Source organism: Gossypium arboreum, chromosome 10, assembly GCF_025698485.1.
Source record: "Gossypium arboreum isolate Shixiya-1 chromosome 10, ASM2569848v2, whole genome shotgun sequence".
Taxonomy (NCBI): domain Eukaryota; kingdom Viridiplantae; phylum Streptophyta; class Magnoliopsida; order Malvales; family Malvaceae; genus Gossypium; species Gossypium arboreum.
The window spans coordinates 131577636-131597182 of NC_069079.1; the positions used below are offsets into that span (position 1 = coordinate 131577636).

At 32.3% G+C, this 19547-nt stretch overlaps 1 protein-coding gene and 1 long non-coding RNA gene across 8 annotated transcripts; one reads left to right on the top strand and one right to left on the bottom strand.

The window, feature by feature from the left end:
* The first annotated feature begins 1959 nt into the window (after positions 1 to 1959).
* On the top strand, positions 1960 to 2796 carry LOC108466972 (uncharacterized). The gene is made up of 2 exons (XR_001868734.2): positions 1960 to 2118; positions 2417 to 2796. It is a non-coding gene; the product is annotated as an uncharacterized LOC108466972 (long non-coding RNA).
* Positions 2797 to 4312: 1516 nt separating this feature from the next.
* Positions 4313 to 16740, bottom strand: LOC108466970 (uncharacterized). Of its 7 annotated transcripts, XM_017767380.2 has the most exons (14): positions 16461 to 16734; positions 13774 to 16334; positions 12387 to 12827; positions 11568 to 12263; positions 10211 to 11008; positions 9619 to 10110; positions 7873 to 8358; positions 7437 to 7772; positions 6567 to 7328; positions 6332 to 6419; positions 6113 to 6214; positions 5315 to 5367; positions 4699 to 4773; positions 4313 to 4634 (listed from the first exon to the last, which is right to left on the bottom strand). In XM_017767380.2, the coding sequence occupies exons 2-10, from the start codon at positions 16309 to 16311 to the stop codon at positions 6393 to 6395; spliced, it is 6576 nt and encodes a 2191-aa protein (XP_017622869.1). In that variant the 5' UTR covers positions 16312 to 16334; positions 16461 to 16734; the 3' UTR covers positions 4313 to 4634; positions 4699 to 4773; positions 5315 to 5367; positions 6113 to 6214; positions 6332 to 6392. The 7 variants fall into 7 exon arrangements, with proteins under 7 accessions (XP_017622869.1, XP_017622865.1, XP_052875902.1 ...); XM_017767376.2 differs by having other exon boundaries at positions 4313 to 4773; positions 16461 to 16740; XM_053019942.1 differs by having other exon boundaries at positions 4313 to 4773; positions 6113 to 6182; positions 6332 to 6401; positions 6573 to 7328.
* Positions 16741 to 19547: the final 2807 nt, after the last annotated feature.

Genomic DNA, 19547 nt, shown 5'->3' on the forward strand with positions numbered 1-19547 from the left:
CTCGGTTTCACAAACAAACAGCAACAACCAAGAGAAGGTCCTCAAAGACTTAGGCTCTTGATACCATTTGTTAGAACAAAAAACGCAACACACAAATGACAATAAATTGCTTAAGAACTAAAAAGAAAACCAACAGCAAAAGAAGAGAATTTGAGAACAGAAAACATGGATAAAAATCAGCAGCATACTTCATTCATTGATAATGAAAAACTAAATACAAAGTTTGCAAGTTAAATGACATTTACAAGATTCAATGAAGGATAGTTTCAGCAAGGTCCCTGTCGAAACCATTTTTTGAAAACGTGAAATCGACTTTTAAAAACGAAAAGTTGGGAGTCGCCACCAATCGTTTTTAATAGGGTGTGATTGGATCACCTCAAAACACGGTCGTTTTTAACAAATAAAATCTTCAAAATGACGACTTTGGTCTGCGAAAATAGAAAACCGGTTCGGGAGTCAGTTACGTACGAGGAAGGATTAGCACCCTCGACATGCCCAAAATTGGTACTTGATTGATTATTTAGTGTCTTAATATCGAAAATTAAAAATTTGGGCAGAGTTCAAAATGCGATCCTCCTTTTATTGGCTTTTAAAACATTTAGGTAAGTCAAGTGTATCAAAGACCATCTCACCTCAAGGTAAAACATTACATCCAGTAAGGACACAATATTTTTTACTCTCAATTGTGAGCTTGCCTTTAAAACGTGCGTTTTAGCCTTAAGAGGATATTTGAATATTCAAAACAAACAAAGAAAGCGAAACTCAGTACGTTAGGGTACGATTCTTCGAATTCTTTAAATACCGAACATTGCCTTTAATTTGAAAACAATTGAGGATAAATCATTAAATGAACGGATTTGGGTAATTTAAAAATTTAAGAAACATGATAGTATGCAACATAAGAAATAATAATATAATAATAAACTTGGTAGCGCATGTATTAACACCTAAAACATAATAATCGTAAGGAGAATTAATAATAATCAAGACCGTTGTAAAAACGATAACATAATAAATATAGCAATAATGATATTAATGATATAAAATATATAATGGGAATAAAAATAACATGTTAATGATGATCAAACACAATGATAAAAGTAAAATAAAAACCATACTAAATTAAGACAAATAACGATAATAATATAGCATTAAATTTGGTAGTAAAACGGTGATAATTTTAACAAATAATAGAAATAATATAATAACATGATAAGACTATTAATAATTACACCTAAAGGAAAACGAATATATATATAAAAGTATAGGTAATAATAGGAAAAAAATAATAGTAAACAGTAGGAATAATAAAAAGAGTATAACAAGCTATATTTAAAATAGTTAACTTTTAATAAAATATATAAAAAGATTAATAATAATAATATAATGACTTAAAATAAATAGAAAAAAAAAGTAAAACAAACGTAATGTAATAAAAATAATAAATAGTAGTATATTAGAAATAGTATAACAAATAATAGGATAAAAGGGAAAAAAATACTACAATTAATAGTAGAATATAATAAAATAAAAACTAAAAATAATTAATTTTATGATAAAGGTGGCTAAAATAATCGAAATAGGGCTTAATTGAATTAAAAAATGAAATTCCGGGGCGAAAACATAATAAAAGGAGATACAGGGACCAAAGTGCACACGCGAGTAAGGAGGAAGGGGTCTGAGCACAAATTTCCCTACCCTCCAGTGCGCTGCGTTTAAAACGGGGCTAAACGTGATCAAATTACAATATTCGGGCCCAATTGTAAATAACAAAACTTGAAGGGGGACCCAATTGTAAACGGCCTCAAAAGTAGGAGGACTAAGAACGAAAATATCCCTTCAGTCAAAAAAAAGGCGGATCCTTGGCCCTGGGTCGGGTCAAAATCGGGTCATCTCCAAAACGACGTCGTTTTGTGGCCATTTTGAAGGCCATGAAACGGCGCCGTTTTATCTAAGTATAAAAGGCCAAAAACCTTGAAAAATTTCATTTCTCTGGGTTTCTTAAAAAAAAACAAGCCCCTCCTTCTTTGTTTTTCTCTCTGCAGGTGCTGGAACTCCGGCGAGGGCTCCTGCCGGCCACCGCCGCCGTCACCGCCAGCTGCTGTCGCCGGCCGCCGTGTAATTTTTATTATTTTTTTATTTTTTAAAAGACATATGTATATGTTAAAAAAAGAATAAATAAATATAATAACAAAACGCAAAAAAAAAAATGAAATAGACCTTTGAAAAGATAGGGTTTTTGCTTGGGTTCTCGGATTGTTTGGACCGTTTTGATGTGTATTCTTGCACCGTTTTAGTATTCAAAATACTGATTTTGTATTCTCCATTCGTAGCAAAAAAAAAAGTCCCTTTTACAGAGTTTTTCGAGAGCTTTTATAGCCCTCTTTACAAATGTTTTGCTGCTGTACGTTTGTAGGTATGGCGAGGATCACGGAGGCCGTGGGCTGCGCGAGTAACGGCGTACGCTGCGGAGGTGGGTAGCAGCGTGTGGGAGGAGGACTGCTTCGGGTGTGCGGCGCTGAAGAGTTGCTGCTAGGGTTTTTAGGTTTAGGTGGGTTTTGGGGTATTGGGCTATTGGGCTTAGGGATTGGGTTAGGTTAATTAGTTTATTATTTTGGGTTTTAACAGGTTTTGGGCCGGGCAAAAAATTAGGTCCAACAGTCCCCATTGTGGAGCCACACCATTGATAATTTCCTTTCACTTTTGTGAAAAAAAAAATAGAAAATGTAAGTTTTGATGATTTTAAAAAAATGAATGTACTTTTTCGAGAAATGAACAAAGCGGAAATTTCTAAAATTTCTTTTTACTAGAATCACATAAATTTGAAATATGAAAAACCTCATTAAAATCAAAGAAAATGTTAAGCAATAAACACAAAAAACAAAAGTGTATTGAATCTATTCATAAAATTCAGAGATATGATTTAGAAACTTTGAAACTAAATCAAATTTGCTTAAGAAAAACCTCTCTTATAATAACATCATATCATGGTTTTCATTAACCAGTTGTTTGCTATGGAACTCTGCAATCAACCCAACGGTTGATTTTAGAAAATACTTGTTGAATGTGTCCAATTGGGCAGCTACACAAATGTAGGAATGAAGGCACCAAAGAATTATTTTAATTCTTTATTTATAATTTTATCTAAAAATAAATTAAAAGTGTAAATAAGACATTGGTACTCGCAAAATTTTCAAATTTAACTAAAAACTACATTAAATTTGATCAATAATTATCGAATCAATTTAAACTATCAATTGAATCCAAATGCAATGTTGTAATACTAATATAAATAAAAATAATTTTCTAAATAATAAAATATTTTCACGATAATTTATGGGTTTTAGAATTTAATATTATTCAAATTCTTTGAGGTCCAATGTAATGGATAAAGATAGGAATGAAGGATTAGCAAACTAAAAATGTCCATGAAATTAATGGAGTGGGTGGTTACGACATGAGACAAAGTAGAATTGAAGAGCATATAGTCCATAATCAACCAAATCTTATAGTGTCGACAATGCATTGATCACAACCGGAATAAGAATGGACTAAACTTAATACTGATGGAACAATATCGTCTACTAGTAATAATGCTTTAGTTGGAGGAGTATTTAAAGATGTTAATGTGAGATGGTTGTATGGATTTTCAATGATGGGGCAAGGAAACAATTTTTCGAATTGAAGCAAGAGTCATGCTTGAAGACTTGTGCATAGCATGGGAAAAAGGTTACAAGCAGCTAGAATTAGAATGTGATAATACGCTTCTAGTGGAGCTTCTACTAGTGGGTAGTGTTGCCAATAGTAGTATGGTTGAATTACGATTAATCAACAGCTTGTTCAAACGAGATCAAAATATTAGAATTCGCCATATACCAAAAGCTTAGAATGCGATTGTTGATTGAATGGCCAAGTGAATGAATAAAAATCCCTCGATTTTAATGTTATTTGAGGAACAATCTCTAGTTCAAGGGGTTTTGTTGTATGCTAAAAATGCCTTTACATAGGTTTGATTAATTTTTGATTTAATCGCTTAGTACTGCTTTTTCTATTTTAAAAACTTGAGGGAAAAAAGGATAAAAAAAAATAGATGGAGGAAGGCAATAATATATTAAAACATTACTCCTTAGATCTCACATTCACGAGCAAAGTTAAAACTTGTAAAAATATTAAAAAAAATGAATGAATTTATCTATTCAATAAGTAACTAGCATTTTCATTTCCCTTGATTGGGTTAAGCACATGAAAGCTTTTAGGCCAAATATTTTATTTAAAATACAAAATTGTAAAATTATGAATAATCCACAACAAATAATTCAAAGCATATTTCATATCAAAGCTATAATAAAGAGAAATTAATAATTTCCAAAATACAAATAGATAAAAATCAACTCCTTTTTTCTTTTTCTTTTTTTGATTAAGAAGAGAAAACAACCACCAATCTTGGTGTCACAACTCCATTTGCATTTGCATTCAGTAAGTTACGAATTACATCCGGTGGAGAGTAAAATACAAAACATTGTAATGGTTTATCCCAAGCCATTGAATCTATGCCATCAGTAAGCTTATTACCTTTTCTGTAGGTATGTTGAATAATCACCTCCCAATCTTTATTCATGTGCTTGTGAGCCTCCCTACACAACCGATGTTTACCAAACTTAGCACTACTACTAGACAGCATATTAGCAACCTCCATACCATTTATTTCCAGAATGATTCACCGGTCTCCATTCCTCCAGGCAATCTGAAGTCCTTCAACAACACCCCAAAATTCTGCTTCCAAGCACAATTCACCTTAGTGACAACTGATCAAAAACCACTATTCTAAACCGGCGGAAAACCAGTTTCTAAACAAAAAATACATGTTGCCATGATCAACATTTAATTCCCATTAACAAGGTTAGAACATAGTATACCAGAAACAAATTCAAAATCATAGAAATTTGATTACCCGAAACATCGAAACTTTGTACAAAATATATTTCTTATATAAAACATAAATCAATCAAAGTATACTCTATATAGCAAAATATAATTGAATACCATATATATATATATATATATATATATATATCAAAAGCTAGATCTAATAACATATTTCTGAAAATATAATTTAATAATCCAATTTCAAGTATAAAAAACATACAAACTTAAATGATTCAAAATTAAACATTGCAATTTTAAAACCATACTAGCATACTTAACCCAATTTTCCCAAAATACGAACAAAATATCGTATATTGCATAAATAACATAAAAAGTTTGAAGTTGATTTTTCGGAAATTAAACACCAAAAGAATATCGAGTCACTTACTTAGTCTGCTGAGTCAACACTTGAGTGACAAATTTCACAAATCTTCTAATAGCCTAAAATTTAAGAATGGAACTTGAAAAATCAGAATTCAATCAACAAATAGGAGGCTTAAAAGGAATGGCTTTTTGTGGTAATCCTATGACATTTCAATTGTGCGACAATTCCCCTAACTAAGACACAATTATATAATTTAATTAAACTATTTTTTACTTCAAACGTAAGTAAATCAAATTTAATAAAATACATACATATTATAAGAAAATTCAATAAATTAATAAAAATCTGTTTAATAGGGTTCCAACCAAATAATATATATTCAGACCCAAAATATTTTAAAAATAATTAAAATCAAAATTTCGAAATTCTAAACTTCACTATCGTTTGACTCACTTGAAACAATTCAAACTCACAACTTTCTTGGTTTTTGGCAGTATAAAAACATAATTTAAAGATTTAATGTAATAGTAAAACTTAGAAACCTGTTTCGTCAAAATCAGTTACCGAAAACTTTAGTTTTGAAAGCCAAAATATAAGAAATCGTCACAATCTGCACAGATTTTCTGGGTTAACGGTTTTGACTAGCCTACTTTGGGGCCTCATATGACCAAGATAACAATACCACATAAAAAAACAAACTCCATACTATGAAAAACATCTAAATTTCGGAACAAATGAACACCTAATGATGGATTTTTTGTGCGTCAAAATCAATTACTCAAAACTATCAAAAACCCACACATCATAAACTTTTAAAAATTTTCTCCTAAACTACTCGATCAAAATGGATCTGATACATACCATTTGAAAAATCTTGAAAGGAACTTTCATTTGGTACCAATAATGTCACCGAAATCTCACCGGAAAGTCACTGAAATATTGCAAACAATAAAGAAACTCAACCTACAATGAAAAAGGCATCTCCATCATCACTTTGTAACTTATGTAAAGCATTAGTTAAGCCATGATGAAGGTTATTAAAGCAGATAAATGGACTATGAAAATAGAAGAGTAAATTACCATTTGTTTTGAACTGAAATGAAACCAAGCTTTTGTCTCGGAAGCACCCAAACATATTTCCTCAAGTCACCTGAGAATTTTTCACATTCTGTGCATGACCAAAAGAAACAATTATAAAGAAAAGTAAAACCAAGAATTGTTCAATTAACTATGTATGCAAATGCACCAAATAGCATTTTATATTCCTTATGTTATTTAAAATTAAAGACTTGAAATCCTTTAAAATGATTTGTACCATTACATTGAACATTTGTTTTATGGTAGTGTTAAGATCGCCTTCCCACCATAGTTCATCTTCCTCATCTCTTGTTACATGCATTTGTTGTAGATTTGACGTGCTTAAATCTCCTTGACAGAAGTTTCTCATTTTTGGGCACTTTGTCACCATTACCATTTGCAAGACAGGGAACTCTAACGAGTGATGTGCCAAGGAAAAGCTTGCTAGACTTGGCAGACCACTTAGTTTCAAATACTTCAGTTTGGGAAAAATAATGCTGCCTTGTATTTCTTCACCCTCACATGCTATGATTTCCTCTATCATCTCACAATCAGCTACGCTCAATCTTTCTAGTAGCATCAGGCTCTCAGCTGTTGAGCATGCCATTAAATTGATGAATCCATGGCAGCTTATAACTTCTAGAGTTGTTAGCTTTTTGAAAGACAGCAAAGATGGTTGAAAAGTCTTTAATGTCAACTTCGGAAGTTTAGACAACCTCAATTCCTTTAACTGATAGAATGCTGATGTCTGCCTTTCCTTGTCACTGAGTCCTTCAGACCGGACTATTTTAGAAATGGAAGCATTGAATATAACAAGCTTTTGAAGCTTTGGTAGTGATTGAATGAAGCAATATGGAAGAGTAGTGGATGTCCCCGGAAAGCAATGGAGGTTAAGGAGTTTAAGGTTCGGGAAACACTGCAATGAGAGTTGTCCATCACATATCCCCTTCATCATATCATTCGTTTTCAGTGTTAATTCTTCTAAGACAGGGAAAGTGTCCTAGACAACAACAAATATATTAAATGTCGGTTAAAGAGTTCTAAATTTAAGTAACAGAGAGATGAATTATATATAACACCATGGAATATGAACTGTTTGTGAATATACCTCATTGACGCAAAACAAGGGTTGTTGGTTTGAGATTTCAACTTGACTCTTGGGACATTTTGGAGCAAATATGTGTGCTTTGGGGCATTCAATAACCTCCATATGTTTCAATGATGGCCATTGGGTGGTATGCATCCTAGAGCAGAAACTTTTCAATCTTGGAACCTTATTCAATCCAAGGTATATTAGTTTGGGAAATACAAACTTAATCGTCGTAGTTTCTCGAACAATAGATTGAGTAGTTGATGTATTGGCAATCAGTCCTTGTGCCTCAATTATTCCTTGTAAGGAATCACAATTTTGAATATGCAACTTCTCCAAACTAGGGAAAACAACCTAATAAATCATTTGATTGGGTTAATAACTGGAATATGTTGAAATGAAAAAGATTAATGAAAGAAGTAAAGGGAGAAGAATGGTAAAGTAAAAGAAAGACCTTTTCATTGAGAACAGCAGAGTTATGAACCAAGTTACTTGCTTGTAGATGGTGGTCAGCTCGAGGTTCATCTCTGGATACAGATATAGACATGAATGCTTTTAGGAAAGGACATTTTTTTAGCCTTAAATTTGTTAAGCATGGGAATTCAGAGTAATTTTGAAAGCAGAAACTTGTGAGTTTGGGAAGGTCTTCCAGAGACAGCAAATCTAGTTTAGAGAAAATAGTATGATTCCTCCATTGATCTTCTGCACCCAATCCATCCGTGAAGATTACTTGTTCCATCATATTACAGTCCCAAATTTGAAGGATTTTGAGTTGCACAAGATGTTTTACTAAGGAGGAGGGAAACAGGTATTTCAAATTGTGACACCCCTCCACCCGCAAATGATACAAATATCTGAGAGATGAGGAAGATGGGTAGTGCCATATGCTATGAATGTTAACGGAGGACAATTTCAGATCCATCAGAAGGGGAATGACAACCTGCAAACATAAATCTCATTGTAAGTTAACATCACTCTTCCTTTACTTATAAATACAATCAAAATCACAAGACGAGTATGAGGATTAATAATATTCAAACATCAAGTCGCTCGACAGTCGTGGACCTTTTTTGTTTAGATGAAATGTCTAATTTGATTTTTTTTTTCTAATAAAAGAAAAAAGCCTTTTTCTATAAAACTTGAACTTCTTTCTCTATCTCCTAATAAACCACGCCTGACAACCCCTGATTTAATATTTCTTTCTAATAAAACATTTTTAAAAATTAAAAATATTAAAAATTTATATAAACTTATAACAACTATAAAAATATATATAAAATTTAAAAACCTTAAAATTAAAAATCATAAAAAAACTTATAAAATAATAAAACATATTTAAAATATTTAAAATTTTATATAAGGTTATAAAAGTTTTAAAAAACCACAAAAACTTATTAATATCATAAGAACTTATAATTTTTTAAAAGAAAAGTTATTATTACTTCCTCAATTTATAAATTAAATCCTAAAATCAAAATGAACACGTGGTACACGTGGTATCAGATCAACAATTGAATAATGAGAATAATTTCATGTTGAATAAAATGTTCTCTAACTTCCATAGATAAAACCACAACTGCACAACCCTCTACTTTTCATTAATAATTTGCAATTTTTATTTTTGAATTTTTATCTTCAATTTTTAAGTATAGTACAATAACCTTGAAAGGTTGAAAATTGTTTGCTAAATATTATATACTATAAAGAATTTTTGGTACAATTAGATATTATAAAACCAAAATTTCATAATCCATTGGTTACAAATATTAGCATATATTTGCATAAAATATTGTCATGACTACTCCCATTATCCAAGGGTTGATATGATGTCACATGTTTATTCTGATGTTAAGAGTTTAGTTTCTAAAATGAGGAACCAATAAATGAATTTTTTAAATGTATATTAATATTGTATATTTTTATAATATTTTACAAGTTTTATGATTTTTTATAATTTTATAATTTATACAAGTATATAATATTTGTAATATTTTTAGAATTTTTGAGTTTTAATAATATTTATAAGTTTTTATGAATTATTTATAAGTTTCCTTAAATTTTTCTTTTTATCGATTAGATTTTGATATATTGAATTATCACCATTCATATATATGTGTAGACCAGACAAACTCATAAATTGATAAAATAAAAAGAAACTATGAAATAAGTTGTGCAGAAAAATATTAAATACCAAACTGACCTTGTCGCTAAAAAAAATTGCAGTATTATCGTCGATGTCCCCCTCACCAACCACATTTTCACTTGCATCGCCACTCTCTCTTGAAACTGAGGATGAAAATGCAGTCATTTTTGGACAGTCAACTATTGTAATATCAATAAACTTAGGAAATTCAAGAGGTCGACTTCCCAAAAAAAAATTTGTCAAGTTGGAACACGCCTCTATTTTTACAAAGGAGAGCTTAGGAAATGTCAACTTATGTATGGTTGCTTCCTCCTCCTCCCTAATCACTTGTTCCATTGTATTGCATTCCTTTACTTCTATCCTGTCTAGTTGCTTGAGGCTCAAAAGCATAGACGGGGTAAAAATGTACTTCAAGCTGCTACATTTATAAAACTCCATTTCTCTAAGGTTCTGCAACTCCAAAATTTCTTGAGGGTTCCTTTTCCATGTTTCTATTAACTTTGGAAATGTGTCAGAGATGTTCAAATCACGTGGGCCATTGAATCCACCCTAAAACGATAAATCCATGCATATTATTACATTCATAATTCAAAAGATAATTGTACCAGGACAGGAGAAAGCTAGCTAGCGTTATGAATTAACTCTGTACCTTTTCCATGTACAATTGTTGTATGGTGGTATTCAGGTCACCTGTCCAACGCCCTTTCTCATCGAAAGTCTCCTGTTTTACTCTCTGTAATTGCGGGGTGCTTAAAGCTCCCTCAGAAAAGATCTTTAATTTAGGACACCTTTCCACAACCACTTCTTCCAAACAAGGAAAGTTGAAGGTGTAACTCCCAGGACAAAAGCTTGTGAGGCTTTGTAGTTCACTGAGTTGTAAACATTTCAATTTACCAGCAACTATCGTCTGATGGTAGTCTCCCTCATGTGCCACTATTTCTGTCATTTTGGTGCACCCTTTTACCCTCATTGTTGTTAATTGTACCAGATTCTCAACTACAGATGGAGCTACTAGGTTTTTCATCATTTTGCAAAATGACACATGCAAAGTTGTGAGATTTTGAAAAGATAATGACCTGGCTCCGATATTTATCAAATCCTCACAATTCCAAACTTCAAGTGTTTGGAGATTTGAAAGAATATAACCAAGCACTGAATCTTTCCTCCATATGTGCTTAAGATTTCTAGAACTTTGCAATTTCAGATTTTTTATTCGTTTGAGAGTCCTAGCATCTCCTTTACAATGGACTACATCTTTAAAATCAAAACCAGAAAGCAAAAGACTTTCCAGATTGTAGAATCTTCGGAGGAAAGGAAATATATAAGAAGATCCACCATGGGAGGAACAACTCAGTCGAAAAAGTTTAATATTGTGAAACAAGTCCAGTGGAAACTGGTCCATATCACCAAATATTACTACCCGCAGTTCCTCTAAATTGGGAAAGACCTTAAAAACCATTAAAACATACACAAGCCAGGCTCAGTGTGGGTCTAAATGCTTAAATCAAATGAATCCAAAATAGAAGAATTTTTTATTTTAATAAAACACACAACACCTTATACACAAATTGAGAGCCATGGAAGAATAGCAAGTCTAAATTAAAATGGATATACTATCACTGTTTATGACAAAGACTACTTAATGCTCATATATAGGCACAACAATGTAATCAAAACAAAAGGTTTTCTTTTAGTACAGTTAAAGTATCCTCTAGGTTAGTTTTAAGGTTCATGAAGACTCTTTCAAAGTTCATGGATGCTCCTCCTAATAATGTCATCCTTAATGTTTAAATTTGAGTTTTTCTCCTGAAAGCACAATGTGTTTTACCATTGCATAAAGGCTTGTTGCATAAAAATTAAAGTTTCTGTAGAGTATGTAATGCCCATTGAACTTACATAAGATTCAGTTAATTAAAATGAATTATCATGGCATATATACAGACTTGAGATGCATGTGGCAGTGGTTTAAATCAGGAAAAGAAATATATTTGTAATAATATATGTACCTCCTCAACAAACAAAACTGGCTGCCCATTTCCATTTGTGTCTTGGATTAATCTAAGATGTTCTGGAGCCACTATCTTTCGCAAAGTAGAAGAATCTGTTTTCATTTTTTTCAACATGGGCCAGACTATTGTATGTTGCCCTTTATAGAAACATTTGAGCTTTTCTAAGTCTGTAACCTCAAGTGAAGACACTTTGGGAAACTTAAACCTCACAGGCTGCTCCTCCACTCCTTCCCCTCCCAATACAATCTCCTCCACCCCACACCTACTTATCCTTAAATGTTCAAGTTGTGGAAGATGTTTGGCTATTGACACTGGAAATAGATTTTTCAGACTCCAACAGTCCTCAAGAACTACTTGTCGTAGATTTTGAAAGGTAAGAATCTCTTGGCCTTGGAGATCAATCTTCAATTTTGGGCTTGGTTGAGAATCTGCCGCATGTATTTTGTTGGTATTTAACCCTCTGACCTCAAATATTTGTTCTAGTGATTCACATCTCCACACTTGAAGCATTTGCAAACAGTTAAATACTCTGATGAGACATTTAGATGAAAAAATAGTCAACAACTCATCACAAAAAGCAACACTTATTTCTTCTAATTTGCAAAAGGAACCTGGTGCTAGCTCATTATCAAATATCATCTTCACATAACTCAAGTAGGAGATTGTCATCCTTTCCAAGCTAGGTATTGCAACCTATTCATATATATAATTCATGCCCATACCAAGGTTAGCTCATATAATGAAGGCAAAAAAAAGAGGACAAATCAGCTGAATTATATTAGAGTGTAAGACTAATGAATGAAATAAATAAATTACCTTCTCACTGAAGAGAGCTTGTATGCTGGATTTAGTACCGGTTTGACAAATGAATTCTTTTAATTTTGGGCAATCCTCAATCTCTAGCTCTTTCAACAATGGGAATTCGATATTATAATTTCTTGAGCAAAAGAAAATGAGGTTTCGAAGGCCCTCTATACGCAGATAGTTTAATCGAGGGAAACAAATAACATCTATCTTTTCTTCTTCTATTTTCTCTGTAAATATTATCTCCCTTAAGGACTCACAATCCAATATCTGAAATCGTTGGAGCTGCACCAGACTGTTGGCAAGAGAGGGTGATAACAGATGCTCCAAGTTACCACATTCATTGATGAATAAGCTTGTCAAATTCGAAAGCTGAGGATATGTTTGGTTATGCCATATTCTTTTGGTGTTAATGGAACACAATTGCAAGCTTTCCAAGTGACGGGAAACAAACTGCACAGATTTAGACGCAATTCATTTCTTCTTAAAAATCTAAAATTTAGAAGGGAAAGGGAAAGAAGGTATGCAACATACTTTGGAAACATGATTTTCAACTTTAAAGACAATTTCAGTCCGAATTAGGTTTCAACTTTGAAACATATTTTTGAGCCCTGAAAAGTGAAAACCATTGGACAATATTTTTTTTATTTTTGTTGAGGGTTCAGCTCCTTCAATAGAAGTTTTTGAAGTTTTGTCTAACAGGCAGCCAATCTAGTCCCCTAATACTTGAAGGTACTGTCCCCTAGGGAGGGTTTTGTCTCTCATGTTCTGTCGAGAGCCAGCATGCCATAAGTGGCTTTCGTAAGGACATGGTTCATTGAGCCAAGAGTGCCTTGACCATACATCTATGGGAGACACTCTATGTTGCCTGTTGGTGGGTGGTCATATGTCCACATATGGTCGAGACTCTTTCGGCTCCATGAACCAAGCTCTCAAGGCAGCCGCTCCTGGCAAGCTAGCTCTTAACAGAGCACAACAGTACATTTTTAATTATTTCATTTATACATTTCATATAAAAATATTAAAAAACAAAAATACCATTATATTAATATTCATTACTTTATTAAAAACTGAATTTTAAGTAACTTCCATAACCGAATTAATGTCAAGTTGAGTCGGGACTCCAACTCAATCAAACACATTACATATAGTATAAATTATTTATTATATTGATAGTTAAAAAATTTTAACCCCACAAGCAGGATTGAAAAACTACAGCATGTAATATTTTTTATTCTAAAGTATCGATTAGAAACATATGACTGACTTCTCATTGAAATTACATATCTGCAAATAATTATCTATTAATTAATACTTTTGATAGCGTTACTAAATAATTGGAGTATAAAAAAGGGTGTATAAGAAAATACATATAGAAGCCAAATAAACAAACAAATACCTGTTTATTGAAAAGTGGTAAGGACTCAGAACTCATGGAATACCTTTCGTCTTGAGAGCAAAAGCTAATGAGTTGCGGCAAATACTCAAGTGTTATGGAACGTAATTCAGAAAACCCAATTTTGTTCATTGTAATATATTGGACCTGCTTACCATTTTTGACATGAACTCTCTTTAAATATGGAAAATCTTCCCCATTATTTAACTCCTCAAGTACATTCTCAATGCCTTGGATTCCCTCTAGGTCTAGGTACAAATCTTGAGTCTTTTTCAACAACATTTTCACCCCATTATCCAAATCAATGTTTGTATATAACTTGAGCTTCAATGTTCTCAAACAGTCATGTTTTTGGCACCACTCATACACATTATAATCACCTACAAAAATCATGTATCTTTCTAATGTCTCAATGAACCGATGCTTTGGAATCATTTGGGCGTCAGGAATATGAGCATATAAAGTAGTTAGACGAGGCAAACTATTTAATTCGTCAAGGCTTGCGTTTCTCCTATCGTTGTCAACCACGCCTTCATTTTCCCATTCAGCAAAGCTTCCCTCCATAAATAATTCTTCTAATTTGGACAAACCTGATAAGACATTTGGCGCGATGATTTTGAGTTCTGTACACCAACTCAAATCCAGCAACCTTAACTGAGTCAATTGTGCTATCTCCTTAGGTAGTTCTTTGATACTTGACTTAGCAAGGTCAAGGATTTCTAAATTTTTGAGCTCTCCAATGATGGTTACGTCTTCAACTGGACATCCTCTTAAACACAACATGTGAAGATCTATGAGGTGATTAATCGACTCAGGTAGGTGAATAATTGACTCCTGTAGATAGGAAAATGAAGGTCCGTGAGGTAAATCCAAGACTTTGAGACTTTCAATTCGTCTGAAAAAGTCGGGAGGAATTTCCACTGAACCATAATGGGTCATATGGAAAAAGGAAAGACCTGAACACTCCAACTCCTTAGGAAGCTCGGCTATAATTTGAGGACAAGTTAAGCTTATCCTCCTCCAACTGTTCATTTTCTCCTTATCGGACCACTCCATTGGAACATGATCTCTCAAAACAAGCATATGGTAGTCCCTTGATGCAATAGCTACAGCAGCATCCCAAACAACATCATGGATATCAAAGCGCTCATCGTTATAACTATCAAGCAACAAGGAAGACGCTTTGAGACTAGCCACAACTGTCAATACTTTATTTCTAGCTTCTTCTATAGTGTTGATACCACCAAATAAACCCAAACCGACAGTATATCTCATCAACTTCTCAACCAGACCATTATGGCCTATTACACAGCAAAGCAAGAAAGTCAGCTTAACTTCCTCACTTTCTAAATAATAAAAACTCCACTCAATAGCTGAATATGCTGCAGTTATCCCTGTGAAGTTGCTTGATGAAGGCCTCTCTAGTTCTCGTAAAGCATTCTTCCACTCGAACAATCTTTTGTTTCTTAAAGCCCCTGCAACTGTCGCAATGGCTATCGGCAATCCAGCACATTTTTCGACTACTTTCTTAGCTGTAGGTTTCAAATCACAACATTCAACACAGTCGCCAGCCTTCTTCTTGAACAGGTCCCAGGCTTCCAGTTCATTTAGAAACCCTATTGCAAAACATTTCTGAGCATCCATCTCATTTGATAAAATATTGAGCTCTCTAGAAGTTAGCAGCAGTTTGCACCCCTTGTGTTCATCTCCCAAAGGAATCCCAACTTCCTCAATATCTATTTTTGCCCAGATATCATCCAACACAACCAGAATCCTCACCTCTTTCTTCAGTCTTTCTCGTAGTCGAAGTGCCTTTCCAACCATACTTTGTTCCTCTAATTTCAAACCCAATAAATCTGCAATTTGGTTCTGAATTTTCTCAACATCAATGGCCTGAGTTACGGTTGCTATGACAACCGAATCAAATAACTTGCCCTTGACTTTACTAGCGATTTCTCTGGCTAGCGTTGTTTTTCCGATCCCACCCATACCGTACACCCCAATAACGCTGACACTATCATCTTTTAGTGCCTCCATTATTCCATTGAAAACCAACGTTCTTGACTCGAATTCCTCGTACCCTTTAACTGGTGGGACAGTGATATCCTGCAGAGCTACAGGATAAGAAACCTCGCGAAACTTGCCCTGTTCAAGTAAATCCGCAACAGTCTTCGCCTCCTCTTCAGCTTTGAAGCTAAGCTTGTACCGAGTCCAGAAATTAGGACACAAACGCACAAAACACTTTTTCTTCGCTTTTCCTTCATCTTGCATCACTTTCTCTACTTGTCCAAGGATCTTCCCGTTCACTGCAGACAGCCAGTTGTTAACATCACGCTCGATCTCTTCGCCGTTTCGTAAAGCTGCATCAACAGAGTGCTGCACTCTGTCCCTTGCATCTTTCAGCTTCTCAGCATGGTCATTGAGGGTCTCAACATTTTTCCGATGATTGGAAAGGTATTTGACATGGTTTATGATAGGATAAATCGAATACTCTACAGCTTTAGTGACAATACAGTTAACGATGCCAAAAACAGACTCCATTGAGAGAGCAAACAGCAAGTAAACTGAATAACCACAGCAAAAAACAGAAATCAAACAAACCCAGAAGAAAAAAATTACAAATAAAAAAGAGCAAAAAGTAAAGGTTCAGTATAGTAAGAAGTAAGAGCAAATGAAAGCAGATGGCGTACCTTTCCAAAATATAAGAGAAGTATTCAGCGATTAATTCTCCCTGTTAAGAACGAGCAAAAATTTTGTTCCTTTTTTCTTCTTAGCAGAGTACAGCGAGTAGTAATTTGACAGAAGGCAACTCAATGTAAAAAAGTAAGCAAGTTTCAATTGTATTGCATGTTCAAAGAAGAAAAAAATTGAAATGTATTTTGGTGGATGCAACTAAGGGTTTGTACAGGATTACTTAAAAGAAAAGCACTTTAGGCTCAAAAGTATATTGGAAGAAATGTTAAATAAGTTAACTTTTCAAAAGTACTTTTAGCTTTTTCTTTATCAAAAGTATTTTTGGTAGTTAATTATTTTTCATCCTTCTATTAATATACTATTTTTCTTTTTATTTTTCTTATTAGTGCTTAGTTATAAATATATTAAAATTATTAATTAAAAATTAAAAAATATTTTTAAAATAATAAAAATGTGTTAATATTTAATTATAAATATTTAATAGTTATATTTAAATATTTAAAATATAGTTTATATATTCTAATTAAATTTTATAAATAATTAATATTTATTACTTAAAAGATTTAAAATTTATATTTTATATATTAAAATACTAACAACAAGTTATAATAATTTTTATATTCTTACTAAAACATAATAACATTAACTAATACTAATTTAAACATTATTTAAATGTATATTTGTTACTTGATAATAGTATATCTAAAATTAACATTTTATTTCTCAAAAGTATTTTTTACAGCAATACTAAATACTTAAATCTTAAAATAAATTTTTCCATACAAATGCTTTGTCATTTATTGGACTTTTTATCTTTGTTGTTTTTCCTTTTAAGGGTAACTTATACAAGATGTTTACTTAATTATGTTCTTGTTTTTGTTTTGGTCTTTTAATTTTTAAAAGTGTATAATATAGATATTAATATTTAAATTTATTTCTATTTTCGTCACCAATAATTAAATTGACAATAAAATATTATTTTAACGATATAATAATACATTTAGTCTTTAATCTTGTAACAGTCCAATTTTAGTGAAATCGGAATAGTAGTTTCGGGACCACAAATCCGAGTCTGAAAAATGAAATTATTTAAATTTCTTAAAATGATAGCTATTATGATAGGGATATTGCATGAAAATTTTTACAGAAAAATTTTATCAATTATGTGTCTAATTGCAAAAAGGACTGAATTGAATAAAATGTTAAAGTTGCATACTAATAGCTATAGGGATTATATAGCTAGGGAATTCAAAGTGTGGGGTCCTTATATGGCAATTAGACCATTGATGAAAAATATGTAGATATTTTTAATGAGTCATCCATGGGAAAATTGAAAAAGGTTAAGGATTAAATTGGAAATTGAATTAAATAGTATGTGATAAATGATTAAATAGAATTAAAACTCATTTTATATCATCTTCTTCTCCATAAAATACATGGAAACCCTAGGAGAGAGAAAGGAAATTTTTCAAGCTTGAATTGGTAAGTTCTATGTCCCGTTTTTAGTGATTTTTATATTTTTGAGATCGGGAAAGCTTAATTTTTTTATTTGGGTGATTAAATTGAAAGAAAAACAAAGTTTAGAAAATTACCCATGGATGAATATGCTGTAAATTGAAAGTTTATGATAGGAAATAAAAGGTTGTTGATAGAGAAATCACTTTTACAAGGTGATTTTTAGTGAAAGCATGTGTAGGGATTAAATTGCAAAGTAGTGAAATTCTTGGAAAAATTCTAAAATTTATGAAATAATGTGCTGTAAAAGTTATGTTGGAATTTTGAATAAGTTTAGAATAATGAGTAAATTGTATAAATTTTAATTTCCGAGCCTAGGGACGAAATTGAAATTAATTACAAGTTTATGGGGAAAATGGTTCTTTTGCCTAAAATGTGAAATGGGCTTGATTGAATGAAAAAATCATAGAATTGATGATTAAATTTATTTATATAGTCCGGAAGTGTCGAACAAAGAAAAAGCTCGAGGGAAAGAAAAAGTTTCGGATTAGTAGATATAATCAATTGTCAAGGTAAGTTCGTATAACTAAATTAAGCATGTAAATGTGTTGAATTGATTTTTAAATTATGTGCATCATGATTTGTAATTGGTATGTACATGTAATAAATCAAGGTTGAATTGTGATTTACATGTAAATGATGAAATATTACATGAATCCATTTGAATATTGATTTCCGATTGGACAGGTGATTACCGTGTATATGAGATCCTGCATATGTTGCAGTAAAGGTTATTCCGAAAGGATAATCTTTTGATCTCATTATGAAAATGAAATGTATCCCAAAAGGGTAATACTTGAAAATGACTTATATACCCAAATGGTACAATTTGAAAAGGTTATGTACACCTTGTGTGTACACTTGGAAATGTTAGGTATACTTTGTGTATACCATATGAAAAGGAAAGGTATACTTTGTGTGTACCACTTGGAAAGGAATGTACACCTCAAGTGTACAACTGGAAAAAGAAAGGTCCATCGGAAATTCAATAATTCAGCGGTAATGACATACATAGTGATATAAAGAGAAATGGCATGATGAGCTCATCTATGCATTTTAGTATTTTTGAAAACTAATCAATTGGTTGAATGATTGTGTTTAGGCCTTATTTTGCTAATTGACTAAGTTAATGGACATATTACTTGATGTATGAATTACTTGATGAACATGAATGGTAAGTGTAGTTTGGTTTTATGAACTTACTAAGCATTAATGCTTATTAGGTTTATACTTTTCCTGTTTTATAGTGCTCAAAGCTCGTGAAGGTTGGAAGTGGGTCGGAGCTATCATCACACTATCAATCCCTTCATTTTGGTAAAAATGATAAATCTATTTTGTTATAATGGCATGTATAAGCTTTTGTGGCCAATTAACAACTTAATGTTTTGGTTTGTAATCAAGTCATTAGAGTGACTAGTGAAGCATGTTTGAAATTGGTATATTGTGGGATAATATAAAAACATGTTGTTTTGAATGTTAAAAACTTGTTGAATTGGTTGATATATATATATTTATAAATTTGGTACAGGAAAATGGTTAAGTTTTGGGTGAGAAAAGTGGCCTAAAAC

Coding starts and splice junctions, on each gene's coding strand:
- LOC108466970 (XM_017767376.2), bottom strand. CDS start 16,311: ATGGAGTCTGTTTTTGGCATCGTTAACTGTATTGTCACTAAAGCTGTA. Junction 8,359..9,618: donor CAATTTTTTTTAGCGACAAG/GTCAGTTTGGTA, acceptor TTATGTTTGCAG/GTTGTCATTCCCCTTCTGAT. Junction 7,329..7,436: donor CCTTGTTTTGCGTCAATGAG/GTATATTCACAA, acceptor GTTGTTGTCTAG/GACACTTTCCCTGTCTTAGA.